The following is a 14632-nucleotide window of genomic DNA, read 5'->3' on the forward strand; positions in this document are numbered from 1 at the left end:
ATAGAGCCCCGCGTCGGGCTCCCTGCTCCGCGGGAAGCCTGCTTCTCCCTCTCCCGCTCCCCCTGCTTGTGTTCGCTCTCTCGCTGTGTTTCTCTCTATCAAATAAATAAATAAAATCTTTAAAAAAATAAAAAAGATTATTTATTTGAGAGACAGAGAGCACGGGCAGGGGTGAGGGTCGGAGGGAGAGGGAGAAGCAGGCTCTCCACTGAACAGGGAGCCTGACACGGGGCTTGATCCCAGGACCCCGGAATCATGACCTGGGCTGAAGGCAGAAGCTCAACCGACTGAGCCACCCAGGTGCCCCTAATGTTATTTTTATAAGTATCAAAATGAATAAGATATTGTATCCCAAAAGGATCTAGAGGTGAGGGCTGGGAGGGTGGGTTTCTGGTCCTGGGGTGTGTGTGTGTGTGTGTGTGTGTGTGTGTGCGTGTGTGTGTGCGGTGGGAAACCAGTGGGATCAAGAGAGTTGTGGAAATGGTCTGTAGGGAAGGAGAGTCAGGGGACTAGTGGGCTATAGGGGGAATTCAGTTCAGTTTGGTTCAGTTTCTAAAATATTAAGCACCTATTACATGCCTGACCCTGTTCCAGAACTTTAGGATACGTCAGTGGACAAAACATAAGGATCCTGCCACCAGGACACTTACTTTTTTTTATTTTTGTCAGAGGGAGAGAGAGCACAAGCAAGGAGCCTGATGCAGGACTCGATCCCGAGACCCTGGAATCATGACCTGAGCCCAAGGCAGACGTTTAATCGACTGAGCCACACAGGTATCCCAGAAGCTTCCATGAAAACTTAATGAACTATAAACATAATTTATCAATTTAATAGTAAGCATTTTGGTATTTTTTAAAAAGATTTCTTTACTCATTTGAGAAAGAGAGTGAGAGAGAGAGCGGGCAGCGGGGGGCGGGGCTGGTGGACAGAGGGAGAGGGAGAGAAGCAGATTCCCCACTGAGCGCAGAGCCCCTACCTGGGGCTCAATCCCGTGAACCTGAGATCACGACCCTGACATCATGACCCTGGGATCACCACTCGAGTTGAAACCAAGAGTCAGACACTTAACCGACTGAGCCACCCTGGCGCCCTAACATTTTGGTATGTAATGAGGAATGATTGCCGTGGGGAAGAAGACAGGGCTGGAATGAGGTGTGGGGCTGCGGCCGGCAATTTTCCAGTGGTGGGACAGGTCTCACGAGAAGGTGGTCTCTGAGCAGGGGCTTGAAGAGACGAAGGACTCCCCGATGGGGACGTCCAGGAGGTGGGCTTCCAGGCGGCACGGGCAGCCAGGGCAAAGGCGCTTGCGAGCAGAGGGTAGGGCGGAGGGTAGACCGGGTAGTGCCAGGTTGGTCATTGGGAAAATTTTGCCTTTCGCTTGGAGGAGAAAGGGGTTCAAACATTTCTATCCCAGTTTTCTGACTTTTCTTTCCAGTGTCTTGTTTGTGTGTGTGTGTGTGTGTGTGTGTGTGCGTGTGCGCGCGCACCTGAAGACCTAGAAAGAGCGGCACCTGGGCGTGGGCAGAGGCCCCCAGATTTCAAAACTGCCCTGTATCTTCCTCCCACTAACCTGCATCCAGGCTGGGGTGTGGCTCGTTTCACCCCCTCAGTTGCTTTTATGGCACACCCCCAGCCCTGGGGACTCAGCTCCTCAAGCACAGAGCAAATTAGGGGTGAGAGGGTCCCCTGCCCACCCAGCCCCAGGGGTGCTGACTATCCATCTTGAATGGAAATCAAAGCCTCCCAGTGGGAGAGGGAGAGTCAGGGGCTGGGACCCAGAGAGAGGGGGACTGAGAACCAGGAGCAGGAGGGGGGTCCCAACAAATGTCACGCACCCACCTGGAGGAGCCGGGTCTCAGATCTCCGTCCCGGTCCGGGGCCCTCTCCCCCTGCTGCCCTCCCCCCGACAAACACACATGCACAGACGCCTGACACAATGGCCGGGTGGGGCTGAGGAACTGGCTTCCTCTGTGGAGATCTCAATCTGGGCCCTCGGTTCCCGCCCCAGAAACACAGGAACAGACATTCGGAGACCTGGCCCCACACTCCTCGCTCCAAGGGGTCGGCAGGACCAGCTGAAAGTAGAAACTGCTTCCAGAAAGAAAAGGTAAGTTCAGGAGGCACTATCGCAGAGTTAGGGGGGCAGAATCCTGGAGGGGGGGTGCCTTGGTGTGAAATAATGGACTGGCTCGCACCCAGGGGGACAGGTTAGCTGCTAAAGGGACAGGCTATGGTGTGAGGTATGGGACAGCGGGTCAGACACGTCGTGGGGGGACACACACACCATCCCCCAGCTGACACAGAGGTGTCTAGACGCCGGGGGCCTTCTGCCACCCCAGCCCTGTGCTCCTGCTACCCCGTGGTCACCGCAGCTCCCGCCAGACCCCAGTCTACACAGCGGTGCAAACAGAACGTGCGCATACAGCACAGCCCACGCTCGGGGCCTGAGGTTCAGCCTTTCTCCGGACCCTTGGGATCCTGGGTCCCTCACATCTTCCAGAGCCCTAGTGTGCGCATGTGGAGTGTGGTGTGGTTTGGGGGGGGGGTGTCCGGTTGGGAGGAGGATCCCGATTCCTGTTTCCTGCCCCTACTCACTCAGCCCTGGGAGGTGACAGAGGGAGAGGACTGAAGGGTGAGTGCGTGGGGCCGAGCACCTGGGTCCCTGCGAGAGGCCCGAGTGGGTGGGGGGAAAGGAAGTAAACGCAGGTACCTGGGGGTAGGGGGAAGGGATCCCTGAGGGGGGCAAGGCTGGGGAGGAGCCGGCGGGGGGCGGGGGGGGCGAGTGAGGCCACAGGCCGGGCCACCTAAGGAACTTCCTGCCAGAACACAGAGGCCATTGAGCTCTAAGACTCGCAGGCTACTGCCCCCAGCCCCCACCCGGCATCATTTCTCCAGAATCCAGTCTGGGGCCTGGAGGGCTCTCAGTCTCCCTCCTGCCGACTCCTGTACGGAGTCTGGGGGCACCGCCCTGGCCCCGCAGCCTGCTCAGGATTGCCGCCGCCTGCCCGCAGGAGGAGGTGAAGCCCAGAGGCGGGTGTCCGGGCCCCACTGGTCCTCACCTTCAGGCTGGGCTCCCGACCACCGACCGGGCCTCCTGGCGGGACCCAGGCCGCCCCTGGGGCCTCTGGGACCAGATTGGAGGTGGGGGGCGGGCAGGCAGGGATGGAGACGGGGCAGGACAGACCATGCCCGGGGCCTCCTGGTCTCTTGGGGTCAGAGGCTCCAGGACTCTTCAGGGCAGGAAAAGGAGACTAAAAATAATCCGGAAAGGGAGAGTCCGGAGAGAGGAACTGGGAAATGGGGGGCGGAGGGCCGGCTGGAGCAGGGAAATAGTGATGCATCCCTCGCTACCCCAGGCTCGCGCGGCGCGCCTGCGCACACGGCGGCCCAGGCGCCCCCCCCACCCCCCGGCAGACGGCGCCCCGCACACGCGCCCCCGCGCACCCCACCTTGCGCCCCGCACCCGCCCAGCAGCCTCTGCTCGCCCGCGCCTGTCTGCTCAGAGCGCGATGCTCTCAGCACATCTCACGGCAGCCCTGCAAATGGCACACGCACACGCGCACACGCGCACACACATGCACGCACACGCGCACACACGCGCACACACGCACACACATGCACGCACACAGAGCTCCGCAGCTGGACGCATCTGACCACAGGGCAAGCCCGATGTCCCTTACATTTCCAGTTCTCATGTACCCGCCCCCCACACCTGGGTCTCCAGCGGGGCGCCCCCAAGCCGGGCTCACGGTCTCCTCTGGCCTGACTCTGGCAGCAGAAGCCGAAAGACAGAAATGCAGGCCGGGAGGCGAGGAGGGGTGAGTGGTGAGGACCGGAGACAGCGGAGATGAGAGAGAAGCCGAGGGAGGGCACCAGCCTTCCCTCCTGGCCCTGACATCCTGCCCCTTTTGCTGGCCAACAGTTTCTGCTCAGAGGCCTCAGTCTACCTACGGGGCTGGGGGGCACTAAGGGTCTCTTTCTCCCTCCCTCTTCCTCAGGGGATGACTCCAGCAGAGTACCCCACTCCTTTGAAGAGCCCAGAGGGAGATGTCAGCCCAGTCTCTTCCTGCAGCAACACCTCCTACCCAGAAACCCCCTCGGATCATCCGCCCCCGCCCCCCTTCTCGCCCCCGGGCCGCCCAGTCCCCAGGACCCCACCACAATGGCTCTTCTCCACAAGAACCTGCCCTCACCTCCAATGATGCACCAACCCCAATGTGCACCCCCATCCACTGGGAGCCCCCTGCCTCCTCCCTCAAACCCCCTGCCCTCCTGCCTCCATCAGCTTCTAAAGCCAGCCTCGACTCCCAAACGTCCCCAGACTCGCCTTCCAGCACCCCCAGTCCCGCGTCCAGGCGCTCCGTCTCCCCAGAACCTGCTCCCCGGTCTCCAGTCCCCCCACCCAAACCCTCCGGGGCACACACTCTGCCCCTGCTCCCCACACCTGGGGTCCCCGCCCAGGGTGGTTCTGCCTCGGCCCCAGGCACTGTGCGGAGACTGGCTGGCAGGTTTGAATGGGGGACTGAGAGCAGGGTCCAGGCTGCGGAGGCCCTGGAGCCGAGTCCCCAAGGGGCAGCGGATGTGAACGGGGAGAGAGAGGCTCCACAGGGCAACCTTGCGGGGAGTGGGTCCCAGGAGAACGGCACTCCGGGTAAGTGCGTCGGGAAGCCCCGGGGGGTGGGCTCCGTCTCACTCATTTTCTTTGTTTTTCAGTGCTTTAAGACTGGGTGCTTTCAGAGGCTGTGTTCTTTTTTTTTTTTTAAAGATTTTATTTATTTATTTGACACACAGAGAGAGAGAGACAGCTAGAGAGGGAACACAAGCAGGGCGAGTGGGAGAGGGAGAAGCAGGCTCCTGCCGGAGCAGGGAGCCCGATGCGGGGCTTGATCCCAGGACCCTGGGATCCTGACCTGAGCCGAAGGCAGACGCTCAACAACTGAGCCGCCCAGGCGCCCCTCAGAGGCTGTGTTCTTAAAAATGGATTTCATGTTTGGAAAATCTGGTTTCCCTATTTGTTGGGGTCTGAAGACAGGCAGGTGGAGGAGATAGATGCTTGGGGCTGGACTGCCATGTCCCCCTGCTGGAAGGGTTCAGGGGAGGGAGGGGGCCTGGGCAGGGTGGGGCCAGGCCCCAAGGGCCTCCTCCTTAGGACTCCCGTGTCTCCCACAGATGCTGCCCTGGCCTGCCCTCCTTGCTGCCCCTGTGTCTGCCACATAGGCCGGCCGGGCCTCGAGCTCCGCTGGGTGCCCGTGGGCGGCTATGAGGATGGCCCCAGGGTTTTCTGCCGCGCCTCCCCACTGCGGGCCTCCCGCTCCCGCCCCAGCCCTCCAAGCATCAGTCTCCCCCCGGTGGTCCTTACATCCTACCGCTCCACAGCCGAGCGCAAACTCCTGCCGCCCCTCAAAGCCCCCAAACCAACTTGGGTCAGGCAGGACACCACCGTCTCCGGGGAGCCCCCCCAGCCAGATCTCGATCCCCCCTCCGAAGATGGAATCCAAGCAGGTACTGGGCCTGGGGGAGCGGGCTTCTGGGCTGGGGAGGGGAGGGCTGGAGGTAGAGAGGACTAAAAGCCAACGGACTACCACCCCCAACAGGCCCCGGGGGCTTTGGTTTCCTCCACCAGTAAGCGGCTCTACTGGGGCTGGAGTCAGGAGTCCTGGGCTGGGGATTCTGGAGGTCTGTTCTCTTCACTCTGGGCAATCTCTCTCCAGGGGACAATCCTGATGAAGCTCCTCAGAACACTCCTCCGGCAACAATGGAGGGCAGGTACCAAAGCCCCGCACCCTTACTCCTACCCCAGAGCAGACGAAGCATCAGCCCAGCTCAACCCCACCTTCCCGAACGTGGGGTGAAGAACGGCTAGGGCTCCAGAGACAGGCAGCTCTGTCTCTTGCCAGCTGCGTGACCTTAGACAAGTCACTTGGGCTTTCTGGGTCTCAGTGTCCTCATCTGTGGATGGGGGTAAGCACGCCAACTACCTCACCGAGTTGTTGAGTGTCATCTTGGTAAAGAGCCCGGCGCACGGCAGGTGCTCCCTTTGACTTCCCCCAGCTCGAGCCTCCCTCTGCAGCCACTGCCCGCAAATCCATTTGGCACCGGGAACACCTCTTCTGTGTCATCTGGGCTTGTCAATCATTTTAGATTCAGCACCCCTAGAGGAGCAAGGGCAGGCCCATTCGCTTATCGCTGGTGTGAATTCTCCTGGGTGTGTAGCTTGGTTGAACAGGACAGAGAGGGAGGAGCGAGCTTGGGCTTGATCACGCCCGAGTGTCCCCGAGGCACAAACAGGGCATCGCAGACAATGGCTCGTCCGTGAGACAACGGGAGAGGCTTGAGATCGCAGGAGTGGACGGGACCCACCCAGGAGCAGGCGCCTGAGTCATTTTGTCTGTCTGCTTTGGTCAGGGTCCCCGCATACAACCTGCCTCCGGGTTGTGCACTCCTTTACACGAGTGTGTGAATAGCAAACCCCCCCCCCAGGTGTGTCACAGTGGTGGCTCTGGGGCACTCCATCCCTTTCCACAGGGACAAGGAGGGGCTGGAGGAGCTGAAGGAGCAGAACTGGGAGCTGCCCCTGCAGGATGGTGAGGGCCTCTGGATGTGGGGGGCTCCCTGCTGTGACCAGCAAGCCCCAGGGGAAGGGTCCCGGGGCGCTGGCCTTCCCTGATGTGCTCCGTCTGCTCCCCAGAGCCCCTGTACCAGAACTATCGAGCAGCTGTGCTGTCTGAGGAGCTCTGGGGTGTCAGCGAGGATGGGTGTCCCTCCCCCACGAATCCCGGCGAAGCTCCCACCTTCGCACGGCCCCCTGGGCCTCGCAACACACTGTGGCAGGAGCTTCCGGCCGTGCGAGCCAGTGGACTCCTGGACACGCTCAGCCCCCAGGAGAGGCGCATGCAGGAGGTGGGCACGCAGTGGGGCGGGGCGTTCGGGCAGGGCTGGCACAGGGGAGGGGGGGTGGGACCTGGGTTCTGCGCCGGTCGGGGAGCTGGGCTTTCCACTACGGCGCAGCTCTTCCTCCTCAGAGCCTGTTCGAGGTGGTGACATCCGAGGCCTCCTACCTGCGCTCCCTGCGGCTGCTGACGGACACCTTCGTGCTGAGCCAGGCTCTCCGGGACACGCTGACCCCCCGGGACCACCACACCCTCTTTTCTAATGTGCAGCGAGTTCAGGGAGTCAGCGAGCGGTCAGTGGGGCCCTGTCCTCGCAGCACATCCTTAGCTTTTTGCTTGTCCCGGGTCTTCCCTTCCTTGCGCCCAGTTAGCATCCAGCTCTTCGCAGGAACACCTGGGAGACCTGGCTCTCTGCACCCCCTCTCAGGTTTCTAGGGACGCTCCTGTCCCGCGTGCGCTCTTCCCCCCACATCAGCGACCTGTGTGACGTGGTGCACGACCACGCCGTGGGGCCCTTCTCGGTGTATGTGGATTACGTGCGGAACCAGCAATACCAGGAGGAGACCTACAGTCGCCTTATGTGAGTGTGCGGGAGGCGGGGCCGCGCGTCGGGGAGGAAGCTGGGGAGCAGGGCTGGGGTCCAGGGCCTCGAGGTGGACGGCTTCCGCAGGGACACGAACGTGCGCTTCTCGGCGGAGCTTCGGCGCCTGCAGAGCCTCCCGAAGTGCGAGCGGCTGCCCCTGCCGTCCTTCTTGCTGCTGCCTTTTCAGCGCATCACCCGGCTCCGCATGCTGCTGCAGGTGCCTGTGCTGGGCGGGGGGGGGGCACGGGGGGTGTTCTCTGCCCCTCTGCCCCCGCCCCGCCCCGTTGGGGAACTCTCCCCTCCTCCCGGGGGCCGCCTGCCCCGGCTTCTCAATCCAAGCTACGTGGAGCTAAGCAGTGTCTCAGGGAGCAGTCTGGGGGCAGTGGAAAGCGCCCCCTGGCTAGAGACACAAGCTCTAGACTTGGCTCTGCCACGACCTGGCTGAGTGACCTTGGGCAGGTCCCCTCCTCTCCCTCAATCTCAGGGGGAATGTGGGGAGTGGTCTTTGGGCTCCCCCACTGCGTGCCTTCCCGGTGGCGGCGGTGATGTCACTCCCAAAGAGGCAAAAATTAGTTCTTTGGCGGTACAGAAATCTTCGCTATGGTAGTAGTACTTCGTGGTACTCCAGAGGGCTCGTTGATAGACACGCAACATATCTGTGTTATTAAAATGTCATGGTGGGTGGGACACTTAGGGAAAACGTGTCTAAAGAGGCTCTTCGGCAGACCGATAGGCAGAGTGGGGAGTGGGGGTGGGGTCAGGTTGAGAAAGACTCTTCTGTGGCAAAGTAGAAACTGCTCCCTAAACCAGGTGACCCAATGCAGGTGACTCGGTGTGAGGAGTCCCCATCTAGGTTATCAGCATTTTCGTATCCTATTCAGCCTCGTGTATCCCCAGTGTAGACAACCTAATAGTCATAACACTAATCTTAGCAGCTAAAGGGCTCCTGAGTGCCCCGTCCTCGGCATGGTTCTAAGTGCTTTGTACCTGTTGAACCTTGCCAACAACTGTGGGTAGGAACTACTATTGGCCCCACTTGATAGATGGGGAAACCAAGGCACGGAGAGCATACGTATCTTGCCCCAGGTCATGCGGATAATAACTGAGAGAGGCAAAATGTGAATCCGGGCACTCTTAACCACTCTGCTCTATTGTTGGTGCTAAGAGTTGTGGTTGATAGTGGTTAAAACAATAGCAACCCTCTTATTTGCATTTACCATGTGCCAAGGACTATGCGGAGCACTTTATGTCTACTTACCCCATTGAATCCTCACGACAGTGCTATTGGTAAGCTAGGTGGGTATTATCCCCATTTGACAGATGGGGAAAACTGAGGCTCAGGGAGGTCACTTGAGGTGCTCAGGGTTGTGCAGTGAGTGGTGACGTCTCTCTGCCTCGTTGAGGTTGGTCCCCCAGCCCTGTGAACCCAGACTAAGCATGTTGTCAAGCCAGGTGGGGTCCTCTTAAGTGAAGCCCCTCCTTGTCCCCAGAATATCCTGCGCCAGACTGAGGAGGGGTCCAGCCGCCAGGAGAATGCGCAGAAAGCCCTGGGTGCTGTCAGCAAGGTGGGCAGGGGGGATGCTGTGGTGTTGGGGTGGGGCGGAGAGAGCGGGCCTGGGCGGTAGGGAGAAGCGGTAGGGGTGCAAGGGAGTAGGGGTGGGTGACACGGCTCCCCTGACCCCAGATCATTGAGCGTTGCAGCGCTGAGGTGGGGCGCATGAAGCAGACCGAGGAGCTGATCCGGCTCACCCAGAGGCTGCGCTTTCACAAAGTCAAGGTTGGCCCCCTGTCCTGCCCCCCACCTTCCCTTCCCCCGCCCCTACCCCCCCCCCCATGCTGCAACAAGCCGGAACCTCCCCCTGCTCCCTCACAGGCCCTGCCCCTGGTGTCCTGGTCCAGGCGCCTGGAGTTGCAGGGGGAGCTGACCGAGTTAGGGTGCCGGAGGGGGGGTGTGCTCTTCACCTCACGCCCCCGCTTCACCCCCCTCTGTCTGCTGCTCTTCAGTGACCTGTTGCTCATCACTCAGCCCAAGAGGTGGGTCCCGGGGGCGGGGGAGGGCATCCAGGCTGGGGTCGGGAGGAGGGGTCCAGCTGGATCCCTGTCCTCCCTCTGAACTGCCTCTTCCCTGGGCAGCGGGCAGCGGCTACAAGTTCTGGACTATGCCCATCGCTCCCTGGTCCAGGCCCAACAGGTTCCGGACCCATCTGGACCCCCCACTTTCCGCCTCTCCCTTCTGAGCAACCACCAGGGCCGCCCCACCCACCGGCTCCTGCAAGCTTCGTCCCTGTGAGTTGCGTCTCCTTCAGAAAACACCCCTGGGACCCTCACTCGGCTTCTCAGAGCCCAGCACCCTCCTCCTCCTCAATCTCGCAACTCTGTAGCCCTTGTCTGTCCCTCAGAAGGCCCTCCTGGTTCAAACGTGACCCCTCCCTCTGTCCCCACCAGATCAGACATGCAGCGCTGGCTGGGAGCCTTCCCGACCCCGGGCCCCCTTCCCTGCTCCCCGGATACCATCTATGAGGACTGTGGTGAGTGTCCCCCAGAGGGGAGGAGGGAAGGAAACGCGAGGCTTCCGGGGCAGACGGGGGAGAAGCTACAAAGAGTCTTGATCCCACCGCATGTCACTCACCCCCAACCAGACTGTTCCCAGGAACTGTGTTCAGAGCCTTCTGCACTGGCCAGGACGGAGGGACGAAGTCTGGAGTCCAGGGCTCCCCGCAAGCACCCACACAAGAGCCCCGAAGGTGAGAGATTCTTGTAGTTATTCATTCAGTGAATTTTTATTAAGCACCTCCGAGGGGCTGCTCGCCATCCTAGGCCTTGTGAACCAAACGCACAAAGATTCCTGCCCTGCTGGAGCGCGCGATCCAGTGGAGGAGAAATAATAAAGAATTAACAAGATATAAATAAGTAAATGATATGGGGGCGCCTGACTGGAGCATCCGACTCTTGATCTCAGGGTCATGGGTTCGAGCCCCACTTTGGGTGCAGAGAATACTTTAAAAAAAAAAAAAGTAAATGCTACAGCGTGTCTGAGGGTTTTAAGTGCTGTGGACAAACAGAAGTGGAACGGAGTCAAGGAGGTCAGGAGTCCCAGGGTTGGGTAGGATGACAATTTAAAATCGGGAGGTCGAGGTGCCCCTCAGTGAGGAGGCACCGTGTGAGCAGTGACTTGACAGAGGTGAAGAACTTAGGCACGTGGTGTCTGGGGGAAGAGTGTCCGAGAGCCCAGACAGGAGTCAGTGCAAAGGCCCTGTGGCCAGTGTGTTTGAGGAACGGTAAGGAAGCCAGTGTGGTAGAGGGCATGAAAGAAGGGGAGAGGGGCAGATGAGGTCCCAGAGGTAATGGGGACCAGACCATGGGGGTCCTCCTAGGTTCCCGTAGGAACTCCGGCTCTCCCTCTGAGGGAGATGAGCGGCCGTTGCAGGCACGCCCATCCTCTGTTGCTGCTGTGGCCTCCGCCTCTGATGTCGTTTCTCCTGACGCTGCAGGCTTCTCCACTAATCCCCACACTCACTGGGACCCTCGGGCATTAGACCCCATGGGACCTCCTTTCCTTCCTGACCTCTCCCCTGCCTTGGTTCCACTTGGGCCCCTGTCTCTCTTTCCCAGGCTGGCTGAAGGGGTTTCCTGGGGCCTTCCCGGCCCAGTTGGTGTGCGAAGTCACAGGGGAACACGAAAGGAGGAGGCACCTTCGCCAGCACCAGAGGCTCCTCGAGGCTGTTGGGCCCTCTTCAGGCTCCCCCAGTGCCCCCCCACCCTAGCGCAGGCTGGGACGTCGGGCAGCTCAGCACGGAGAGGACAAAGCTCATCCATCCATTGGATTCGCTGTCAGTGGAAACGCTACCTCTACTGGCAACCAATAGGGACCGAGCTTCAGGAGAAGGCAGCCAATGAGAAAAGGCCGTCGGAGCCCTCCCCCCGCCCCCCCCCCCCCCCCGCGAAGGAGAATGAGGATGGCTTGAGTGGGTGGCCAATAGAGACAGAGGCCTGGTGCAGGGCAGCCAATGGGTCCTGAGCTGGCAGAGCCGCTGGCCAATGAGTATCCCTGCTCCGCTCACAGCCAAGGAAGACTAAGAAGCTAGGTCAATAAAGTTTTAAAAAGGGCTGCGCTGGAGATAAAGTCCCAGGGTAAAAGAGCCAACAGCAGTGAGCAGGGACATCCAGCCACAGAAGATGGTGGTCTGGGCCCCCGAGAGCCGTGGGGCCCCTGTTTGGTTCTATAGCAATGACCGTCCTGCCCTTTGAGGGTGGGAAGCGGTAGATTCCATTCCTGGGGTGCCTCCTGTGCCCTCTCAAGCCCCTTCCTCTCTTCTAGAAGAATCCAGAGGGTGTGTCTCAGAGAATCGGTGCGTGTGTCCCTAGGTCTCTGTAGGTATCAGGGAAGGGGGTCCTGCTGAACGTGCTGTGTGTGTGGTCCTGCCCCCTCCCAGGTGACTGAGCACTCCATTTCTTCCCTCACCCCCTGCTTTTCCTATTATTCTCTCCAAGAAGACAGGAGGTCTGAGCTCCAGCGGACATGATGTCCTCAGTGTGGCTTGGCAGCCAGAGGCCCGAGTGGGGGATGAGAAGCCTGAGTTCTGGGCCAGGGGTCCATGGCAGCTGGAGGGTGCTGCTGGGGATCAGCCAGACAGCCTGGTAGAGGAGCCCGAGGGACTGAAGATGGCCAGTGGCCGTGGCCTGAAGCCCCCTGAAGCTTCCTTGCCCCAACCTTGGCCTCCAATCTGAACTGTAACTGGTCATTCATCCAGCCTCAGCTTCGGGCTTCACACTGGCTCTGGGCCCTAGGTTTGGGGGAAGAAACAGGAGCTGTGGATCGCGGGCCGGCCGGGGAGCCTCTCTGGCTTTCCGGGCTTCATCCTGGACCTCCCACGGCAACACTGGGCCAACCGGTGGGGAGGGAACAAAGAGCCAGTGTGGCGGCCCAGTGTGTGCCCTCCAGAGCATCTCCTTCCAGAGAAGAAAGTGCCCCGTGGGATACCAGAAGGGGGTGAGGGATGGAGCCAGAGCAGGGCAGACAGTCGGTGGTGACCGAGGGCCTAGGCCCGGCACCAGGCCTTCCCTGAGCTGGGCCCGTCACACTGTCCCTTCAGCTCACGTATGGCAGTTGGCCCAGAAAAGCAACTGCACGCCGGCCACGGGAGGTGCAAGGACTCTGGGAGGCCGGGAGGGAGAAAGAGACTGGCCTTTGGCCACCCAGGACTTTGCACAGTGCCTGGCATATGAGAAACCCTCAATAAATGTTGGTGGACCTGTACTGAGGGGAGTGCGTGCTTCAAGGAAGAGTAGTTTCCAAATGTGGCTTTGTAAGGTGGTGGGGCTGCTTGGAAAGAGGTTCTTTGAGAGCTAGGTTCAGCTGAGCTGGGACTGGGGCCTGGAGACCGGGAGCATGGCCCGAGTGTGTTGGCCCATTCCTAGTTCCCGAGGGATCTAGGGGTCTAGGTGGTGGTGGGTCTGCAGAGGCTGGAGCAGAGTGTTCCTGTGGGCTGGGGAGGAGGGCAGGGCCAGGGCCAGGTAGGGCTGGGGCTCCAGCAGGGGACGAAGCTCCGAGCGAGAAGGACCGAGAGGACAGACAGGCAGCAGTAAATGTCCTTTATTGACCAGCCAAGCATCTCTGTTCAGTGCAATTCAATTCTACACCTGTTTATCGAGGGCCTTCTAGGCGCCAGGCCCTGTTCCAGGACGCGGGGATGCCGAGCTGGAAAAGACAAGGGTCTTGCCCTCAAGTAGCCTTCATTCTGGGAATGACGAGAAGGAAGCAGCCCTGGGGAGGTCTGGGCAAAGCCTTCTAGGGGTGGCAACAGGGGGACTGAAGTCCAGGAAGAGGAGGTAGTGGTCATGGGAGGGAGCTGGAGCTCCCTTCAAGTTTCCTGGTGGTGGGAGAGCCCCTCCCGGCCCCCACTATGCTCCCCTCTTCCTCTGAGATCCTGCGAGAGACAGACAGGTGCAGAGGCCGCCCCAAAGCTACACAGGTGCCCTCTATACATTCCCTCCCGGCTCCTCACCCCCTCCCCCGTTCCTGCCCCTAAGGATGCCTCCATTCTTCAGTTCAGAAGTCCTGAGGCCAGGATAATGGGGAGATGGAGAGCAGACAAGAGTCGTTCTGGGGACATAAAGACACATAAAATGCAGCCACATGTCCCCAAAGGGACAGAAAAGGCAGGGAGGGAAGGGGGCTGTTATGTTTCTGTTACCTTAGAGACGTCTTTCCATTCGGGGGTGACCTGGGCGTGTCTGTGCAGTCCTGGAGGGGTCTGCCTTCTGCAGGCTGGGGGAGGGGGCGGCGGGGCACGCGGCACCGCCACAGGGGGGAGGGGTGAAGGCAGGGATGAGGACCACCGTGCACGAGCACGCAGGGAGAGTGGATGGGGGAAGGAATGGGGCCGGGGGAAGGAAGACAGAGGGGGCAGAATAGCGGGGAGGTGGTAGAGGTGGTACCCGCGGCGGTGAGGGTAGTAGGTACAAATGTCCCATTACCCCCATTCCTTCACATTCTGTCATGCCGGGGGGATGGAAGAAACAAATATTGTCACAGGTGTAGGAAAGGCGCAGGAGAGGACAGAGTGGGGGAAGATGGGCCCCTGCTGGGAGTCTCTCTCCGTGAGTCAGTAAGGCCTTTCTCCACCTACAGCCCTGCCCCTCATATTTGTGACCTCCATGTTTGGGAAGTGGACCGATCAGGAAGACAGAACAGGGCACTGACGGGGCTTTGGGCTGGCCCTTCTATGGCCTCCGGGTCAACACGGTCGTGGCGCACGGGGGTACAGCCATGACCACAAGCAACAGGTGGATGAGAGGAGCTGTCCCCCTTTCTCCCCACAGCCTGCTCGCTAGCTCTCCCCTCTCTCCTAGCCCCGCTGGGCCCTCCCACCTCCCTGGGATCCTTTCCAGAGCCCTTCAGCCCGGCTGGCTGTGCACCCCCGAAAGCTTGTCTCTCTCTCCTCCCTTCTTCTTCGCAGGGCTCCCTCTCTTCAGGTACAGGGGTATGTGATGGTGATGGTTCCTGCTATCAGGGTTGGCCCGTGCACCAGGCAGGCACCCCCATCCGGTGCAGGACGACGTGTCCTCCGACCGCTCCTCCGCCGGTCTGGCGAGCCCGTGACCTCGCCCCCCAGCACGCCCAGTTTGGATTGGGACTCCCCACCCAGCGGCCTCAGA

General features: G+C 60.5%; 1 protein-coding gene across 3 annotated transcripts; it reads left to right on the forward strand.

The window, feature by feature from the left end:
* The first annotated feature begins 1996 nt into the window (after positions 1–1996).
* On the forward strand, positions 1997–12731 carry ARHGEF15 (Rho guanine nucleotide exchange factor 15). 3 transcript variants are annotated; one of them, XM_025864260.2, is made up of 16 exons: positions 1997–2108; positions 4000–4652; positions 5171–5503; positions 5713–5767; positions 6527–6585; positions 6690–6901; positions 7024–7184; positions 7319–7471; positions 7562–7691; positions 8965–9039; positions 9159–9251; positions 9348–9508; positions 9608–9760; positions 9920–10002; positions 10114–10218; positions 11087–12731. In XM_025864260.2, exons 2-16 carry the CDS (start codon positions 4049–4051, stop codon positions 11236–11238), a joined length of 2529 nt encoding a protein of 842 aa, XP_025720045.2. In that variant the 5' UTR covers positions 1997–2108; positions 4000–4048; the 3' UTR covers positions 11239–12731. The 3 variants fall into 3 exon arrangements, with proteins under 3 accessions (XP_025720045.2, XP_073737773.1, XP_073737774.1); XM_073881672.1 differs by lacking the exon at positions 1997–2108 and adding an exon at positions 2588–2633; XM_073881673.1 differs by lacking the exon at positions 1997–2108 and adding an exon at positions 3689–3819.
* Positions 12732–14632: the final 1901 nt, after the last annotated feature.

Source organism: Callorhinus ursinus, unplaced genomic scaffold, assembly GCF_003265705.2.
Source record: "Callorhinus ursinus isolate GAN/ISIS: 27379988/994484 unplaced genomic scaffold, GSC_fseal_2.0 scaffold43, whole genome shotgun sequence".
Taxonomy (NCBI): Eukaryota; Metazoa; Chordata; class Mammalia; order Carnivora; family Otariidae; genus Callorhinus; species Callorhinus ursinus.